The following is a 21,579-nucleotide window of genomic DNA, read 5'->3' on the forward strand; positions in this document are numbered from 1 at the left end:
TTTCGTTTGATGCTACTATCCAGTTATTATGAATTTGGAAAAGATTAACTACGGTTATTCTTTAAAAAACATTGCTATTCCAAGTAAAGATCGATATTTGAAGACGATGTTAGGTAAGATTGAAAATTTTATTAAACGTTTACGTTGGAAGGCCTATTTTTTCGATCTTAACCAGCAGGATGTTTCTCAGTCTGAGCATTTTAATAACTTTGGCTTTACGACTGAAAGAACACCTCCACAGCATGGTGCTTTGATACCATTTGAGAATGGTTTATACGAGATGGTTCGTAATATTAAGTTCAAACCCATTTACAATTCTTTTCAGAGAAAACTAACTAATGACATTAAGAATATTATTAACTCTACGGATCTGTTGATATCAGCAGATAAAACTACTAACTTATACAAAGTTAAAACCCAGGATTATAAAAAATTGCTTAATGATAATGTATCGGCAAAATACAAAAAGGTGAATCCTGCTATCAGTGACACGATCAATACTGAGGCTAAAAAGATTGCTAAGGCGTTAAAGGTTGATGATCGGGTTGAAAAAGTATCAAGCAACCCAGCGTTTATTACGCTAAAAGATCATAAACCAAATTTTACATCGAACCCTAAATGCAGGTTGATTAACCCTTCCAAGTCCCAGATTGGCCATATAAGTAAACAATACTTGGACTCTATTAACGTAACCATCCGTGATGCATCACGACTGAATCAATGGAAAAACACAGACTCTGTGTTATCCTGGTTTAAGGCTATTCCATCTAAACGTCAATGCACCTTTATGAAATTTGACATTGTTGATTTTTATCCATCCATTACGGAGGAACTTTTGTGTAAAGCAATTGAGTTTGCCAAACCATTTATGGATTTGGATGATTGTATCATACAAACAATTTTCCATGCTAGGAAATCGTTGCTTTTTGATGGTGGTGAAACTTGGGCTAAGAAAGATGGTTTGTTTGACGTTACAATGGGCTCATTTGATGGTGCTGAGATTTGTGAGTTGGTCGGCTTGTTTCTTTTGAACGAACTTTCTGCTATTGTTGACAAGAAACATGCTTGGCTTATATCGTGATGATGGTCTGGCTATTTTGCGTAATTTATCCGGCCCTAAGATTGATCGTTTGAGAAAGAATGTCATTCAATTATTTAAACAACATGGCTTAAATATTACTGTGGATACTGGTCTAATTGAAACTGATTTTCTTGACGTCACTTTGAATTTGCTATCTGGTAAATTCTGGCCTTATAGAAAACCCAATAATGATCCAATTTACATCCATGCCCAATCCAATCACCCACCCAACATTAAGAGACAAATCCCGACTATGATTTCAAAGCGATTGTCCGCCACATCATTTGGCCAAAATGAATTTGATAAGACCGCATCTGTTTATAACGATGCCCTTTTGAAAAGTGGTTTTGCGGAGAGAGTTTGCTACAACCCGGCTAATAACTTACGAACATCTAGGAAAAGGAGCCGGAAAATTTATTGGTTTAACCCTCCTTTCAGCTTGCAGGTTGATAGCAATATTGGTAAGGAATTTTTCAGACTTGTTTCCATACACTTTCCACCCCATCATAGATTGCACAAAATATTCAACCGTAATACTATTAAGCTGAGCTACAGTTGTACTCCGAATGTTGCAAGCGTCATATCCTCCCACAATAAAGCAATATTGCAGGCTGATAAAATACCATCGCAGCCTGGTTGCAATTGTAGGGTGAGGCCAGAATGTCCTTTGAATGGGCAATGCTTGCAGAAGGCCATTGTTTACAAAGCTACCATTGATAACAGCCCGAAGGTTCTTAATTACATTGGTTGTTGCGAAACTACTTTTAAAAAACGTTTTTCCAACCATAAATGTACCTTCATGGATAGGTCTAAACGAAACAGTACCGAACTATCTAAGGCAGTTTGGGACCTTAAGGACAAGGGTGTTGACTGTTGATCCTAAAATAACTTGGTCCATCCACAGCTGTGCTCGGCCTTAAAGTGGTGGTGGTCGTAACAATTGTGGCCTATGTTTGGCTGAAAAGCTGGCCATTCTGAAGGCTGATAGTGGCCACCTTTTGAACAAGCGTTCGGAACTGGTCGGCAAATGTCGTCATAGAAACAAATTTAAACTCAAGTACTTCAAAATAAAATAAATTCCTTTTGATTTTCACAGGTTTTTTAAAATTTCATTTGATTTTTACAGGCTATAAATCTCATTTAATTTTTACAGGTTTATAAACAGATTTTATTTCATTTGTTCAGGACACTACAGGTTACATCATCACAATTCCTTGGGATTTTTTACAGGTTATAATTTTGAAAAAATTGAATTTCATTTCATTTTTACAGGTTGTAAATCTCATTTAATTTTTACAGGTTTAAAAACAATTTTTGTTCATTCTGTTCAGAGTACTACAGGATGCGCCGATCATAACAAGCATTTTGCTTCTTTGTGATGTCATAGATGTTGCCATCATGTTGCTTGGTTTCCATTGGGACAAATTGATTGAAACTTTATCGTGGCGGATGGAGGCTGTCCTTAGTAATTCTGGAGTTTTTTTCTGCAGATTGGATTACGGTTATAATATTTAATATCTTTTCAGGAATTCAGGTTTAGAGGTTTTTTTTGCAGATTAAATTACAGTTGTAATATTTAATATCTCCTCAGGAAGTACAGGTTTAGAGATTTTTTTTGGCAGATTAAATTACAGTTGTAATATTTAATATCTTTTCAGAATTATCGATTCTTTACTGTTTACATGTTTTTGCAGACCTTCTGATGATCCGTTAGGTGAAACAATTTGTAAAGGCTTCAGATAGTAATAACTACATTTGATTTATATCTATGATACTATAGATAGACTGACGATGTGAGGGCTGCGGCCTCTCATGAAATCGATTTCTAATATAATATTAAGACTGTTGACCGATCCTTTGGTACTTAGACAGTGCAGACAGACCAAGTAGTAATGGACAAAGGATCGTCGCAGCATAATAGCAGCTCAGATAGTCAGGCAGATCTCCTCCATCAGTTTACTACTAGAGAACTTCAAAGACTGGTAGTAGTGGTTACGTCATAATGGAACTCACCAGATTTTGTGATATACTGAAAAATTACTGAATTAAAATTTTAAATAGATACCGTTTGCAAACAAAACGGTTGGTCAATCAAATATGACGATGGTATAAGAGAAATTGTTTGGCTATCATACGAGCATGTAGAGTAGATTATCCAGACAGTGATGCGACGAAATCGTTACGCTGGTCGGTAGATGGCTTAAACCAGAATGCCCCCAAACATGGCCACCTGGAGATGCGGCCTGACCTGTCACATCCTGCAGATTTTGATTACCGCTAATGCTAGTGTTTGACTGACATTTTTTTAAATGTTTTTACTTTTTGCTGTCTCTTAATGATTAAAAGCTCTTTGTTGCCTTGGGGAAGCAGCAGCACATGAGAAAAAATAAGTTGAAAAACGCTCAATCAGACTGTTATTGAAAAATTAACAGTCTGACTAAAATCTTCGAAATCAAATTGTCTTTGTTTTTCAACATCTGATGATGTTAAAACCTATTGTGTCATCTGGGGAAAACGGTAAGGAAGGAGAAAAATATAATTTAATTTTTGTTTAAGTAGTCGTCCAAAGTTGGCAAAATTTGGAAATTTCTTCAAAATGTGACAAATCTGGCCGCATCTCCAGCCATGCCCCTAATAATCAAAACGCCCCCCTTAAGCCGAGGTAATCATACCGCCCCCCTGCAAAATCAAAACGCCCTCCGGGGGGCGGTACCGCCCCCGTTGAGAACCACTGGTCCAAACTAATCATTATAACTAGAGATGTACCGATACCAATATTTTGGCCGATACCGATCCCGATACCGATATCACTTTTTTAGGCCGACACCGATACTGATACCGATATTTTGGCCGATACTTTGGTGTTACAAAAAGAAGCAATTTTGGTATTTGCAAGGAAATATATCAAATGTTAAGTTTTACCTTATATGCATAAAACTATTAAAAAAAGATTTGAATTGGCATAATTTATTAAAGATTTAAGAACCCAATCTCAACCGCATTGTTGTGTCATAATAGTAGGTTTTAATAATGAAAGGCCACCGTAATTGAGGATAGGGGTATAAGGGAAGAAACATTACATCATAATTTGGGTTTCTGAAAAATTAATAAAGTGTTTGCGTAAACTCTCCAAATAGGCTATCATAATTGATAATAAGATGTAAAATGTAAACCAAGTGATTTTTGTAGTCGTACAAAAACTATTCGACAAGTAATGTGCAACCTAAGGGCGCTTGTCGTTTGGTTGAAAAGCTTTTGCCAGGCCAAGACTACCCAGGTAGCAAAAATGTACAATTCTCCATTGCACCCACCCCACCAAACGCTCAAAAAACCCGTGCAACTCGGCTGCCCCCAGCAAGCCGGCTTCACCAGTCGGTGATTCAACTTTCACCCTTAGCCGTGCAACAAACTCACCAAGCCCAAACAATGTCACGGCAGAATAAGTAGGCCCAAAAAGAAAGCAATGAGACCACAAATCCTCACCGAACCAATCAAAACGGTCCCGTTGCGCCAAGATGATAACCTTATTGCGAAGAAAGGAGCGTCCCCCCCCCCGGCCGCCAGCACAAGGCTGAGCACTCACCAGCATAGCGAGCTGCCGCGACCGCCAACCACAATGGTGCAGCTTCCACACTAGCCATTTCAATTCTTGTCGATGTCAATTCTTGCTACAAAACGACTGCCGAGAAACATATAGTTGATTGGATGGTCTAAATGGCTAGCGTAGAAGCTACACCATTATGGCCAGCGAATCGCAACAGCCCGCCGCACCAGTGAGCGCCAAGCCCCATGCCAACAGTAGGGAAGGACACTTCCACCCCCACAATGAGGCCGCCATCCCAGGCGCAACAAGACCACTTATTGATTAATTCAGTGAGGATTCGCAGTCCCACCGCCCCCACCCAATCCGCCATGACATCGTTCAAGCCTGGTGAGTCCACAACAACAAAAGGCGGAAACCAAATCACAAACTGACAGAACTATCCCACCAAAAACAACCAAGCCACACGGGTCCCTCAAACGTCCAGCAACGCAAAAACAATGCAAAACTACACATTTCCGCCACCTGGGTAGTCTTGGCCTGGTTTTATCCTCTGCTGAAAGTAAAAAAGAAACACAAATGATAAATATTGGAGAAATCGAGTCTCCTTCACAACTTAAGAATCAAACAACACAAAACTGCTGAAACAAAACGTTTTGTTTGAGTGAAAGAATTACTGTAAGCAAACAATGCCAAAAGGTGCACGCATGAAGTCATGGGAGTGTGAGGTATCAAAAATTTGAACAGGTTGTTATTTTTCTAATTCAATGTGACGTTATAGTTACTACTTTAAAAAATCTATATCTTTGCTTCTGCAGAAAATCCGCAGCAAATGTCTTTTTTTTACATGTTTAGTATCGGTCACAGTATCGGCCAAATTTTGCCGATACCGATGCCGATACTCAAAAAATGGCCAATATCACCGATACCGATATATCGGTACATCTTTAATTATAACTATTCAAAAGTACTAACTTATAGACATCAACATGATTTATTTTTTTGGTTTGTAACATCTTCTTTTTTTTATTTTCCCTTCATATCTTAAATTTGTCTGAAGGTGTTGCGACCGTGCCATATGTCTTTCAACTCAATAACTTACTTCGGTCACAAGCACATTTTAACGTTTGCGTTTTGTCGCTTCTACCTTTTTCTCGACCTTTGCTATGTTGACGTGTATTGTTTTTGATATGATGGTCACAAATAAAAACAACTGAGTTGAACTGACGTGACGAATTCAAGCACGTTTTAACATTCGCATTTTGTCGCTTCTACCTTTGCTATGTTGACGTGTATTGTTTTTGATATGATGGTCACAAATAAAAACAACTCAACTGAACTGACATGACAAATTTTCATTTATTTGTTCAAACATTTTATTTCTATTTTTTCTGCACGAATTCAACGTTTAGCGACGTTAAAACGATGTAAAAGCGGCAATGATAATTATGCTAAGGTACCCGATAATTTTCAAAAAAATTTCAAAAAATTGCCGAATAGGGGAACTCACCGAATCGGACTCACCGAATCGGACTCACCGAATAGTAGCAGACCCATAAGGAGAACCTTATCTTCTCATTCCCCAAAGCTCAGCATCTGAGTATGGGACCTTTATCTTTACTCCTTATTGCATCTCGCTTTCCATTATCTCGTCCTGCTGATACAGCATCTGATGATACCCATTCTGACTAGTTCTTTATCAAACTTGATTATTGTGTTGCTCGCAGTGTCCCCATTGTGTCGAAATTATGTCAGCATATACGTAAATCGAGGCAATCTTCTCGCAGAGAGCTATTAATATCAGTTCAGTTTGTTTTTCTTTCTGACCATCGCAACGAGAAAAACAACAATATATGACAAACATAACAGAGGTCCAGAAAAAAGTTACCTGATTGAGCAATTAACATTATTTTATGATAATTCAACGTTGCTAGATGTCGAATTTGTGAAAAACAAACGTAAATGTTTTATTGGGCGTTGTTGTTACGCAATATAACCCACCAGGTAAATTAAATCGATTTGTGCTGACTCGAACATTGAATCAACTCAAAATTAACTTACTTTCCCACATGAGTTATTTAACGTAAATTGCCGTAACAGTGTGCGTATCGCGTTGCTCGTTTCATCCTTACTTTTGGTATTATTAAATCACAACAAATCCAACCATGCGGTCGTGATAGACCACTGTGGTATATTTTTCACTTCTCGTTTTACATGTTTTGGTACAATCTTTCCGTAATAAATGTTCACAGCAATTGCCTATTAGCATCTAAGAGTGAGAGTGAACTTAGGGATACAATAAAGTCAGTCCCAGTAAAGTTGTCGTACACACCACAGACTCAAGTCATTGAAAAAATTATTCGTGTAGTAGCTGAGGTCAGCCTCAAAACTGTCGAAAAAGAGAAAAGGAACTCCATGATTCATTTTTTCTTAAATGCAAGAAAGCAGTGGCCTATATTTGAATCAAAGAAACACTGTGTCGTTTAGTTTAACATCCTGGTGTGGTTTGAACTCATTAAATTTCAACTTTATTTCGTTTTCATTATATTATAACTAGGGCAACCAATTTTTTGACCTAAAAACTTGAAATTTTGACTTTATAATTTACAAATTTTGACCTAATTTTGACCAATAACTTTCTGCGTTTGCAACCCAAATGCAAAATACAAAGCATATTAGAAATCAAACCGTTAGGTAAGGATATCTTTTTTTTCTAATAAAATAAAAGAAAAATGTGGAAGACTCAACGACACTACAACTAACGAACAAGTAATGAAAGTCACTCGAAAAACTGTAAAAGATAAATATGGAGTGTCTTTAAATATCCGGAAATTACTGAGAGGGTTCTGCAGTATTATACTTCAACATCAAGTGATGTTTCACATTATCGCCGTTGAAGTTCCTGTCTCTCGCCAAAATTTTTCCTAAAATGGAAAAGCTTCTTTCTACTGATACAGAAGTTGCTTGGGAGTTCCTCAGCGGGCTATATAAATGTGGTGAAATATCATCTCGTCCCATTTTCACAAAGCACTTGATGTCATTCCTTGAGATTCTTGCTTGAATATATTTTCCAATTTGGCAGCCATCAACACCAAAGTCAAGGGAAGTCATTTTCGGTACACGACAACTGGGCGAAACAAAGTGGGCGATACCCACTTGGGCGAGACCAGGTGGGCGACTAGACAAGTGGGCGACGGACCAAGTAGGCGACGAACCAAGTGGGCGACGAGCCAAGTGGGCGACGGCCAAAGTGGGCGACGGAAGCAAAAGTTTAGCCGTTCGGAAAAAAAATACGACTTTTAATTTTTACTTTAAAATACAATGATTGATTTGTGGAAGGGAGGCAATGAGAGTTCTCGCGCTGAGTTTCACGAACCATTGGAAGCAACATTTTCATTATTTTTGTAGTCTCGTAATAGCGCTTGCTGTTTGATGTTAATTTGCATTGTGACATCATCTTGACACATTAGTTTGCAATTTGCAGCGTCAGGGTTCATCGTGAAGCTTAAGAGAAACCTCTCAGAAAAGAGACAAACGAATGGCCAAAGAGTAGTTTAAGTCAGTTATGAACGCTCCCTAACCGTTATGGAAGCTTGTCAGTATAAAATATGACTTTTAATTTTTACTTTAAAATACAATGGTTCATTTGTGGAAGGGAGGCAATGAGAGTTCTCACGCTGAGTTTCACGAAGCATTGGAAGCAACATTTTCATTATTTTTTGTAGTCTAGTAATAGCGCTTGCTGTTTGATGTTAATTTGCATTGTGATATCATCTTGACACATTATTTTGCAACACACAATCCAGTCTCTGAATATTATAAACACTTGCGGTAGGTCACTAGGTCAGCCAGTGCTGAGATCTTAACTACTAAGTAGCTGGTTTGGTAGGTACATGCATTAGACATTGGAATGTTTGTAGTGATTTTCAAGCGAAACAGAAGTTTTTGTTAGTTCTTCGAGTGTGTTATTGTTTAAAATACAAGTAAAAACTTACATACGAATCATTAACTACGGAGATTAGCATAACTTTGATGCTCTAAAACTAAAGTCATATTTTTCAATTTTTAGGTCATAAACCAAATGGCCCTAGTCATATTTTATACTGACAAGCTTTGATAACGGTTAGGGAACGTTCATAACTGACTTAAACCACTCTTTGGCCATTCGTTTGTCTCTTTTCTGAGGGGTTTCTCTTAAGCTTCCTGATAAACCCTGACGCTGCAAATTGCAAAATAATGTGTCAAGATGATGTCACAATGCAAATTAACATCAAACAGCAAGCGCTATTACTAGACTACAAAAAATAATGAAAATGTTGCTTCCGATGCTTCGTGAAACTCAGCGTGAGAACTCTCATTGCCTCTCTTCCACAAATCAACCATTGTATTTTTAAGTAAAAATTAAAAGTCATATTTTATACTGACAAGCTTTGATAACGGTTAGGGAGCGTTCATAACTGACTTAAACCACTCTTTGGCCATTCGTTTGTCTCTTTTCTGAGAGGTTTCTCTTAACCCTTTGCTTTTCAACGTTTTTTGGAAGTTAACTGCTCAAGGGGGGGCCGTTTTTGGATCAAATTTAATCAGCTGTTACGTGTTATCCGCTGATGCTATTTCAACAGAAGTTGCACTGGTGTGAAAGCAAATCATTTGTCTATAAGTTTGAAAAGTCATTGTTTTAAAATTTTATATGTTAAACTAGATATTTCAATTTTTGCAAAGGTACCCAAAAACGACAATTTTGATTTAACTTACCGCTATTTAATTACCGTGCTAATCCGATTTCATGCAAATTTCTAAATAACAAAGAGTTCGATCGAACGCACGAAGTGTGTGTGCGGTGTGCCGAATCATTGCATTGATTAGAATTTACGACTTGCGAGCAAATCTTATTGTAAGCTACTCACTGATTCTAAAATAGTTACAATCAGAGTAACATTGTTACACGAATTTGAAAAAAAATCAAAACTGCGTTTGTTGTCTTACATTTTTATCCTAAACTAATGCATTCCGAAACTCATGGCTAGCTTCTAGTTTCATGGAACCAAATTTTTCATAAGTAACAGCTTAGCCTGCTTGAATAGCTGTTTACATCTTCGTTTGTGTATTTTAGGTCTACAATTGAGTTTGTAGTATGAATATTTTTAGTAGAGAGAAGACAATTGAACAATGAACATGTTGTTGAAATTATCTGAAATTTTTAAGTTCAAATTAGGTGCTTTTGAAATTGTGGATTTATGTCAAGTCGCATCACAAATATCATGCAGGCCACATCATAAGTCATTTCGCTTACGGGTGTTTATAAACATGACTCATAAATTACATCCACAAAAAATACAGCATTTACATCAACAAAGCTAAGTTCGAAGCTCACTTTTTATTGAAGATTGTGTCAATCAATTTGAAAATACATTTTTAGTCCGCCAGCGTCGAAATAATGCAACAGCGAATTGAGGAACATGCGTAAACAAAGGAAATGTGAAATAACCCACAGTCAGCAAATCTACATAAATTTAACGTTTACAAATGTTGAATCAATGTGGGTCCTTATTGTTCGAAGCACTAAAAATACGCGTAAAAGCGACAACATCAGCAAGGCAGTGATTATGTTTCTGGCCAAAAAAAAAATAACTTTTGACTTCAAAGATAAAAATGATTATAACGAAGCTTCAAAGTTTGTCTTAAAAAATTTTACAGAGATACAATAAACATAATCATTTTGTGCCAGATTGTGAGAAGATTTCCTAGATTCTTTCCAACCATTTGCAGGATTGCAAATTATTTTCCATAACTTTATATTGCTAAAAAATGGCTTCTTTGTTGAAACAACGTGGCTACAATTCTATAAAAAATTCTTAGGCCTACAACATTGAAGTAATGAAATTTTTTTTGTGATTTTGCTGATGACGTTTTACAATATCCGAGAAGTAAAAAAATAATAATGATGAATTATTTTACAAAGCCATGGTTTGCAAGTGCTTCACAAAAAATTGTTGGGGGAAAATTTACTATTAGACGTAAAACGTTTGTAAAAGAAAATTGTCGGTTTACGTATTTATAATGTTTATTGCGCTGTTATCGAATTATAAACTGCCTGTAGGCTATTGTCTACCTTTGTAGTTGCCGGCCAGCTTAGAGCAGCATGCAAACTAAGCGTTTATGGTATTTGCATCGTGTTATGATTCTCGAAAATTTCCCACAAGGTCTTTATTTTTATCGTGATATTTTGTGCCTCTTCTGTCCTAAACTTGAAGTTATTGTGCAGCACAATCCACATCGGTTTTTAGACTCAGTCTTCATTGAAAATCTTTTGTGTGGTGCATCATTTCAAGTAGTGTCTTCCCCTAAACTGTTACACAAATCGCCCAGAACCAGGTTGATTATTATGTATCTTACAGCAGTTGAGAGCCGGTTATTGTATGTGTGGAATTATTACTGTAGATGTCTGACTAAATTCATGCTAAAGTCGAGCAAATTCTGCTTTCGGAATCCTTGCCGTTATTCACGGTATTTTTTGTTGATAAGTTTAGGCAGCATTTTTCCAAGATAAATGAAGACATCGGTATTGTTCGTCACTTAGATTTAGTTTTCTCAGCATTGTTTATTCATTCTTTGATCCACTAGTTTGTCCCACTTTTAGTATAATCGGATCGTTTATAAATGGCGGGTCTTCACAATAGCCGGCCTCTTATACATTGGCGCAACGTATTCAGATGTTGAATCAATGATGAAGAAAGCTGATTTGTTGGTTTGTCTTATGTGACGCCTAACTTTATGCCTCGTCTACATTACAAAATATTTTGTAATGTACATTGTGTACATTGTACATTTTGTTTGTACATTACAAAATATTTTGTAATGTAGATGAGGCATTATCATCTTTATTTTGCGCTCTTTGGAACAAAACACAGTGCACTGTGAAACAAATTACATACAGGACATAACAACAAGTAGGCGACATAAAGCATTGAAAGGACGCCATCGAGTTAGCTGATACGTGTAAATGGAGCCTATCTCATAATTTTGAGTGTATCTCACAATTACTGTTTGCAAAAACGCTATTTCTCCGGCTTCTCCCAAAAGCATTTGCAGTGATACATTTCCTCAATTGCAAGTTTTGTCAATGAGAGCATTTCCATAGAACGTTTATTTCGAAACCAGGTTTTCGTGTCTTTATCCAAGAGAAAATTTCTTATTGTAACGTTTTTTATTCGTCAATGAATATTATCTGCTTGAAACAACTGTTTTGAATAGTTTGTGGCCTCCATAGCCTACTATTTTGATCGTGGATAGCTATTCTTCTTTGTAGAGCTGATAACGCAAAAAACGTTTGCTATTATTGTTTCTAATTAACAGCTTTGCGATCACTGGCTTTTCTTTGTAGCATAAGAAATAACGCGCTTTGTATTATTGAGGTCAAACCAAACAAAAGAAAGCAAGAGGATGCTTCTCTCTGCTCGCGCATATCGATGCACGAAGCAATTATGAGCTTATGGCTTGTTATCGCAATGTAATCCATTTCACGCTTTGCTGGAAGTGAGCTAGAAATAGCAAAAATTCACCAAAATCTTGAATTTACAAGAAAACTACACAACTTTTAGCATCAAATTTTATATCATCAGATCCGCCTGGCAATTTTAGGAAAAGTCAAGAAAAACCAAGTGCATGGCGTTACTGTGCTTCAAATAATTAAAGGAAATATGAGGGGGGGGCCAAATCTGGCCTCCCTTTGAGGAGCAAAGTGTTAAGCTTCACAATAAACCCTGACGCTGCAAATTGCAAAATAATGTGTCAAGATGATGTCACAATGCAAATTAACATCAAACAGCAAGCGCTATTACTAGACTACAAAAAATAATGAAAATGTTGCTTCCGATGCTTTGTGAAATTCAGCGTGAAAACTCTCATTGCCTCCCTTCCACAAATCAACCATTGTATTTTAAAGTAAAAATTAAAAGTCATATTTTATACTGACAAGCTTTGATAACGGTTAGGGAACGTTCATAACTGACTTAAACCACTCTTTGGCCATTCGTTTGTCTCGTTTCTGAGAGGTTTCTCTCAAGCTTCACGATAAACCCTGACGCTGCAAATTGCAAAATAATGTGTCAAGATGATGTCACAATGCAAATTAACATCAAACAGCAAGCGCTATTACTAGACTACAAAAAATAATGAAAATGTTGCTTCCAATGCTTCGTGAAACTCAGCGCGAGAACTCTCATTGCCTCCCTTCCACAAATCAATCATTGTATTTTAAAGTAAAAATTAAAAATCGTATTTTTTTTCCGAACAGCTAAACTTTCGCTTCTGTCGTCCACTTTGGCCGTCGCCCACTTGGCTCATCGCCCACTTGGTCCGTCGCCCACTTGGCACGTCGCCCACTTGACTCGTCGCCCACTTGGTCCGTCGACCACTTGTCTCGTCGCCCACCTGGTCTCGCCCACTTTGTCTCGCCCAGTTGTTGTGTACCGCGTCATTTTCTGGTAAGCTTCTTGAATGGTGTAACGGCTGTCTTCCATCTTCTGAATTATATCAAACAGTGCACTGTACTGCTCCTCTATTTCTACAAGGCGAGTAGCTAAATTGTGAGCTTTTACAGCATCTTGAGCATGCCGCAGCAAGACACCACCATCATGGAAGACTTCCACAATATTTCTTACTTCTGGTAGACTTCTTGAAGAATAGAAAGCAGCTTTCAACCAAGTGGCTCATTTAGTTACAATTGGCTGTGAAGGTTGGTCAATGGAAGCAAAACTAGCTCTTCTTGACCTGTTTTTAATGGTCACTGCTTTTACCCTGGCAACCAACTCATCAACAGCAGGGTAGCTGGCTAGAATTCAATCGTCAGTAGTGGGCGAAACAAGATTATTACCTCAGAAATTGCAACAAAAGGATTATTACGTTAAAATAGCAACAGAAATTGCAACAAAAAATCAGTATCTGTGCAGCTTTAATAAAATATCAATAGAAAGAAGAAAAAACTATGTTAAAAGAAAATTTTGACCTAACCATAAAATTTGACCTTTTTTTACATATAACTTTGAAACCTCTCTTCGTGTCAGCCTGAAATTTAGTTTATGGACATTTTATAAACTTTGAACAAGGCAGAAAAATTTTGACTTTATTGACTTTTGGTTGCCCTAATTATAACCTACCTATTGATTATAATTAACCGTAAATTAAAAAAATGTATTTTTCCATACCACCTGGGGTAAGTGGTTTGGGGCACACCATCACATTGAAATTTTTACACTTTATTTAGTATGGCACGCCTCATCTAAATACCGATTTATGCAACAATTCTACTATTTTGTGTGAAAATCGACCATCCCTAATAAACATACCTCGGTATCACCAAGAACATCATTGATTTGAGGAACATCAGAGGTAAGAAGTTCACATGCTATATTAGCATGTTTGTATTTAATGGCTTCATCAACATCATTATCAGGTTCCATTATAATAAGGGTAACTAGTTCTTCCATCACATTCGCACAACACAAGCTGAATAAGAAAAAAATTACATGTAACTTTAATTGACTAGTACCGTAGATTGAATACAGTGATTCCCCTAACCACGAATTTTATTCCGAAACACAAACTATTTTTCAATACCCACTGTTTAATGCTGAATATATATACTTTTAATGGTAATCCACTTCCAGCTACTTGCGTCTACATTACAAAAGATTAATTTCAGACAAAAACTCCATCAACTTTGCACATACCGACGAAGAGCGTGATTGAGAGCAAGGATTTTCGCAGAATGAAAAAAATCCTTAATGCGTAAATGCGCAGTTGTGGAAATTTGTGGATAAAACATATCTTTCAATTGCACGTTAATTTTGGAATAATTTACTTACATTTGACATGGTTAGCTCCTGCATACCTAATGATTATTTTCACATAGTTTCATTCAACAAGGTTGCCAGGTGTTAGTTGACAAAATATGTAAAACTGACTCTAAAAAAATAGGGATGCAAATTATAAACTATGGTGGAAAAGTTTAAGTTAGCCTATTGCTTTCTGCTAGTGCTTGATGGAAATTTTATTTGTGCATATTTTGGAAGAGCGGCCCCATAAATTTGCCCACCCAAAAGGCCACCACACTAGCCTGTTTATACATGTTTAAATAAGTTTCTACATTCTCTAATGCATATATCTGAATCATAGGCGCCGAGTTTTCCAAAATAGCTGGGCGGGCGAACACATACTGTCACGTCATAAAGGTTATTTTGTGAGTTTTTCAAAGAGGCGATTTTGCTAGGCTGTTGGGCTAGCCTAGTTTTACATTTAAGTGTAGCTTACCTAGTTTAAGTGTAAGTGTAGCTTACCTAGCTTACCTAGCCTAGTTTTACATTTAAGTCTCCTCTAACACGATTTGGAAACAAGTACAAGTAATAGGCTTCCTAGTTCCTACTACTGAACGATAAGTTGCAAATATCCAGCAGTAAACTGCGCTATTTAACCGAGCTTACATTGAATCTACAATTAGAACAGTTATATAACGAAGGAGCTAAATTGAAACTAATGACAACCAACGGTTTCATCCGGCCAAACCAACACGTGTGCACAGTTTAATATCAGTGACGTAACAGAGGCAACGGTGATGATTGAGACGACAAAATAGAGCATTTTGGCAGCAGAGTTAATTGATAATGTCGTTTGAGAGAAAATTACTCCTTTGAAGAACAATGATACAGTTGTTACACCGATTTAACATCTGGCGATGTTAAAACTATGTAAAAGCAGTGGAAATTGCGGTCAGACTTTTGCTTTTTGCCCTCGAAATTAGCTTCTATCTATGACGGCAAAAACATTGCCGTCGCCAAATCAACAAACCTAGGATTGCGGCGGCAACTACCGTATGCTTTAACCAAACGAAATTTTATGCGCTTCTTCCTCATCGTGTGTCACACGACGGTAGCCCAGAGCATCACGCAAGCTATTTTAAGCTCTGACAATGCTCTTGTGAACTGTAAAAAGTTTGCAACCTTATAAATGCTGGCTTATAATTGTTACGCAAAAGTTATTCTTTCATCGAATGTTTATTTTTGACCGGTATCGTTGCGAATATAAAAAGTGGTACAAAATTGGATAAAGGATCCTTCGGCAGTAAAGAAAAGTAATGCTTCCGATCATATGGCATCGCTCGTTTATGAATGGGCAGTTTTGTGTCTTCAAGTATTCCAGTGACGACGCAACAACTTCATCCTCTGATGAATCCGATTCATTTCGATTACTTCTTTCTCTACTCGTTTTACATTTTTTGGTACAATTTTTTCGTAATAAACGTTCACAGCAATTGTCGAGGCAATTTCAACTTTTGCCATTTGGCCTCGTCAACGTTTTTGCCAAGTAAAAATACGCTAATTTTGAAGACTGTGTAAGTGTTCACAGCAAGTAAAATAGTCCGAGGTGACGTCTTGGTGCGATGTTTCTGACTGATTAAACTCCCGCTGCGAGTAAATCAATCTAGAAGAAATTTTGAACAATTATTGTCGGAACTGAATGCTCATTTTGCGACGGCATTTTTATTGCTTTTGCTTATGACGTTATGACGTTATGCGACGGCATTTACCACCGCAATTGCCGTGTGCCGCCGCTAATTTAAACCACTGCTAAAAATTTGCCAAACTGCTAAAAAAATGCCAAATTTAAACTGATCGACACTTTTAATGTTATACATCATAGGTACTGAAATACGGCTGGTTGTAAAAGCAGCTCACGGCAAAAAGTTTTGATCTTACAGGCATACTAAATGAAATTTTCAAACTGGAATTAAGCATTAAAATGCGTAAACTGAACATTCAAGAATACAATTCAAAAAAGATAACCGAAAAAAATTTGTTTTCGATGGCACTGGCAAGGCCCATAGTCCAATGTTTCATTTATTTTTAATTTTTTCAAAATGACCAAAAAGTGGAAACACTGCTCGAGAATACGTCACTATCGACAGCAATAACAAAAGCCATGTTACCACATCTGATGTTTTAACACCAGATCTGATGTTTTGAGCAAACTGTCTGATGTTTTGATGTTAAAATCTGATGATTGATGTACCATACTGTCCATACATACAAACATAGCCTACAGTTAAATCGCCCGCAGTAACAACTGTTGAGTGATCAGCTGATTGCTAGTCTATAGTGACGTAGACCATAGGCGCCTAAGTCATGGGGGCCAGGCTCCCACACATATTTCTGTATGGGAGCAACTTTTTATGCTGCATTGATACATAAAACAATAGATAAACTAGCGATCGGCAGCAGGAAAACATTTTATATGCAAATTGCAACAGCTTTGTGATAAATAATCACTAGAACGAGTCGCGATACTACATTACTACAATCCCACCCCAGACAAAAAATCTACCATTTTGCGTCGATTCAATGTCATCAGATGTTGAATGCACCCAAAAGCAACATAATTTGCTACGTTGACGCAGTGTGCGTTTAGCTCAGTGATTCTCAAACTGTGTGCCGCGGCACACTAGTGTGCCACCACAGATTCTCAAGTGTGCCGCAAATCTTTTTGAAATTTTGGAAAAGAACTGTATAAATATTTGAAATAAGCCATTCAGACAAGCATGCGACTTAAAAGCGCTTTAACTCCTTCAATAGATGATAAATAAGCACATGTGACGATGAAACCAATTATGGCATTGCCGATACAGCAGGGTAATTGCCACGTCACTATTGGGCTGCTATGTTAGCTATTGCTAACATTACTTCCCACCATTTGGAAGCAATGAATCGAGCAATCTTTCTGCAGAAGAAGAACAGCTCATTGATTTACGAAACGACCCATTTTTTCAAACGCTGTTTCCACAAAAAAACTTGGATGCGTTTTGGCTGTCTGCTTCCAAATTCTATTTCATGATCCGTGCAAAAGCAATCAAAATTATATTACCATTTGCATCTTCATGGCTATGTGAACATGGCTTTTCTGTTTTGACTGAAATTAAAAGCTGTAAATGAGAGAGACTGCTTGAAATTGACGATAAAATTTGGGTATATGTTTGTCAACAATGCAACCTCGTTTCAGCCGAAGCTTATATTATTGATATAAACAAGCACATCCATCGCATTGACACGTAAAAATAATTTTTTTAAAGCAACTTTTCTTTATTTGTGAGTGTGCCGCATGCGTTTTATATTTTTTCTAATGTGCCACAAGCTGAAAAAGTTTGAGAACCACTGGTTTAGCTTAATGCGCTTGCAAACAGACTCGATGTCGCTTTCGAAAGTCGAAACCTCTGTGATAAGCACATGCGAATGTACATAAGAACATGGAAATTTGGAATACTAGTTTTTTCTAAATATCTCAATAAATATATTACTTACAAAAAGTTGTTTTAAGACAGATAGAATTATGACTATTCTGCAGCATTTTAGTGTAAGAACAGCTTTTTATCACAAGCGGTTCTCAAGATACACCATTTTCATGAAATTTGACTCCCGCATGACCTTGATGGGGGAGTTGGAGGCTGGATTTTGCCTCCAACTCCACAAAAAAATTTTTGGAATGTTTTTGGATCATTTGCCAGGAATTAGGACCACCCCCCGCCATTCGTAATTTTCAAAAAAAAAAGTTTTTTTAGCCCACCCTATTCTGGAAGGAACCTTTAAGATCAAGTGGCACTGGTTCGACTCTCGGGGTGTGCACTTGAGCAACGCACGTTAAGGACTGTTCTCCATTCAGCGGTACCAAATGGATGGAATAATTCTCCGGCAACAACTTCTATAATCAGAAACTCCACTCTGTCAATCTCGGTGACCGGCCTGCGTCAATGATTCAAAGTCTCTACAAGTATGCGAAACTGCCAGGATTAAAGCTCTGCAAAACGCTTTCCCAGTCCGAGGAAATAGATTCAACCAATCAATCTAATTTTCCGAAAAAAATATCACCTATAGTTGCAAAAAGGATTGTTTTATAATAAATGGCAGTGAAATTTAAAAGAATATGATTAGTTAAACCATTTTTTTTTTTACCAAATCATAAAAAACAAAAAAAATGTCAATCCAGGTCTAGAAATTCACGGCGAACAGCATGCGATGTCCATGGGAAGTTCCATCTAGATCGGTCAAATTTGTCCGAGAAATAAAATAGGAACTAGCGATACAAATCGTCATTCCATAGCAAGAACAATTGTTGCAGGAATATAACTCCTCGCGCGTCTACAAAATGTGAATACTGTATCTCTTCGGCTAGTCCGATTGGGCTAGTTCCCTATTTGACTACAGTCCGATTCGGCTAATTCGATTTGGCTAGTTTCCTATTCAGCTACCGTTTTGAATTGTATTTTGTATTTTATTCCACAATATCGTTTTTTTTTGCATTCCGACAAAGAAAAATAAATTGAAATGAAATTTAGCACAAAATGTTTGAAGTATTAAATTGAAATGTTTGCTCACATAAAATTGACATGTATCCTACCTCAACGGCTGTATGCAAACTATTACAAAAGTCCAAATCCAACAACGCCTTCTTTTTATTTAGAGAATGTTGTATTTTATTCCACAATATCGTTTCTTTTATAGTTGAAATTATCGAAGATTTAGATGAGTGCTGATTGTCTTTTAGTGGTTGCTGATTGTCTTTTAGTGGTTCGCTGGGATGGTAAACTGCTTCGAGATTTGACAACCAGAAAGCATGTTGATCGCTTGCCAATTATTGTTACTGGCAATGGTGTGTCTCAACTGCTAGAAGTAGCAAAATTGCCAAATGGTACAGGATTACAACAAGCAAAAGCTGTAGTAAAAGCTCTTGATGATTGGGATCTAACAGATACAGTTGCTGCTATATCTTTCGATACTACAGCTTCCAACACAGGAAGAAATCAAGGCGCATGTGTCATGATCGAACAAGAGTTACAAAAAGATCTTCTGCATTTGGCGTGCCGCCACCACATTCTGGAATTGCTTGCGCAAACAGCCTTCACCACAATTATGGGGAGCACAGCAGCACCTGAAGTGCTACTCTTCAAACGACTTCAGTCTCAATGAGAATTTTTGGATAAGACATGGTTTACCTCGATAGTGACAGAAAATGAAGGCATAGCTAAAACAGTTATAGATTCGGATCTTATTGCTTGGGCTGAAAAATCATTGAAAGAAAAGATCTTCGTGACGATTATAGAGAATTTATTGAACTCTCATTAATTTTTATGGGAGTTACTCCTCCAAGAGGTTTTCATTTCATGGCTCCTGGTCCAATGCATCATGCTAGGTGGATGTCCGAAGTTTTACACTCATTAAAGGTTTGGATTTTTCATCAACAGTTCAAACTTACAGTGAAAGAATGCAATGGGGTTCTGCAGATGTGCATTTTTGCTGTGAAGATCTATCTTAAAGCATGGATAGAAGCTCCTCTTTCAGCTGCAGCCCCAAACAATGATATCAAGCTGTTCAAGTCTAGCATATGCTAGCATCAACATTCAACAGTGCAGTATCCAAAGCTGTATTGTCCAAGTTTTGTTCCCATCTGTGGCATCTATCCGAAGAACTTGTGGCCCTTGCCTTCTTCGATATATCTGTGCCTGCCAACACCAAGAGTCCAAGAGACTTATGGTTCAAGCTATCAAAGACCACAACGAGACAGAAGATGCCCCAAAACGACGAATGATTAATCCTTCAACAACTACTCCATTCGAGTTACCTGATCTTGTCACCAGAGGATCTTTATCGCTGTTACAAAAGCTTGGCATTTCAACTAAGTTCATGGAAGTTGATCCACAAACTTGGCCACTACGTGATGATTTTCATAAGGCATTACAAACGGTTCACACACTTACTGTCACAAATGATCATGCAGAGCGAGGAGTGGCACTCATTGAAGAGTACAATCGCATCCTCTCTCATAGTGAAGAGCAGACGCAATATCTGCTACAGGTGGTTTCTGAACATCGGAAACAATTTCCAAACTGCAAAAAATCTACTCTCACTCAGTAACTAAGAACATGTTTGTGTAAACTCTATTTGTATTTATCTGCGGCAGTTTGACAATGTTTTGCCTTGAATTTACAATTCTTAGAGCTCTCTGTTTTGTGATTTTGCTAATTTTGAACTTTAAAACTATCGAAGATATCAAACCAATTAAAATATTCTGCAAAACACTAAATTATGGCAATTTTTTTCACTTTCTTATAAGTTAATGGTTTTGAACAAAATTAAAAGCTGTATTTTGTAACTCCAGTGAATAACCATAATCATTCTACAAATTTTGAGTGGTTGAACATGATTTTAGGCTGTGTAGAAGAAAAGATATGGCCGATTTAGCGTTTTTGCCCCCTCGCGATATGTTGCAATACCCCCCTAAAACTTCAACGTCGATGTGCAAGTTCTAAACTTTGTTCAAATCACTTCAAACTTTCACAAAATCATTTTTTCAGGCATAGGAAAAGAATTAGACAATTGGAGTTAAAAAATTTGCAAAAAAAAACTTTAGGTCCATATAAGGGCCACCCTACTAACCAATGAGATCTTAAATTATATTTATGACACCAGAAACATCCCTAGTGATATGGTTCATTCCATATTCATAACTTTACCAAAGGAAACCGGAGCAAAAGAATGCTCACACCACAGAACAATTAGCCTTGTGAATCATCTAACAAAGATCTTACTCCGAATCATGATGAAATTAAGACCAAAACTAAAATCGGAAATTTTAAAGGCACAGTTTGAATTTGTTCCAGACAAAGGGACCACAAAAGGAATTTTTACATTAAAAATGATAACAGAGAAATGTATGTCCGATTCTTCTGTTTATTTAGAGAATTTTGTATTTTATTCCACAATATCGCTTCTTTTGCATTCTTGCATTTTATCTGACGTCTGCAGACGTTGAATCATTGTAAAAATGACAAACTTTGTTGTCTGGGTTTGTTCAAAATAAGTGTTTTGCATCAAAACAACATTTTTCATGATTAACAATAGAGGTTAATGAGATA

At 37.1% G+C, this 21,579-nt stretch overlaps 1 protein-coding gene across 4 annotated transcripts in view; it reads right to left on the reverse strand.

The window, feature by feature from the left end:
* The window catches only part of LOC145769914 (serine/threonine-protein phosphatase 6 regulatory subunit 3-like), a 212,830-nt gene that overhangs the window by 150,135 nt on the left and 41,116 nt on the right, over nucleotides 1-21,579 (reverse strand). For all 4 annotated transcript variants that reach the window (XM_082581461.1, XM_082581462.1, XM_082581459.1 and 1 more), the window contains exon 2: nucleotides 13,970-14,129. In XM_082581461.1, coding sequence (XP_082437587.1) covers nucleotides 13,970-14,129 — 160 coding nt within the window. The remainder of the gene's footprint in view (nucleotides 1-13,969; nucleotides 14,130-21,579) is intronic.

Source organism: Aplidium turbinatum, chromosome 5, assembly GCF_918807975.1.
Source record: "Aplidium turbinatum chromosome 5, kaAplTurb1.1, whole genome shotgun sequence".
Classification (NCBI taxonomy): domain Eukaryota; kingdom Metazoa; phylum Chordata; class Ascidiacea; order Aplousobranchia; family Polyclinidae; genus Aplidium; species Aplidium turbinatum.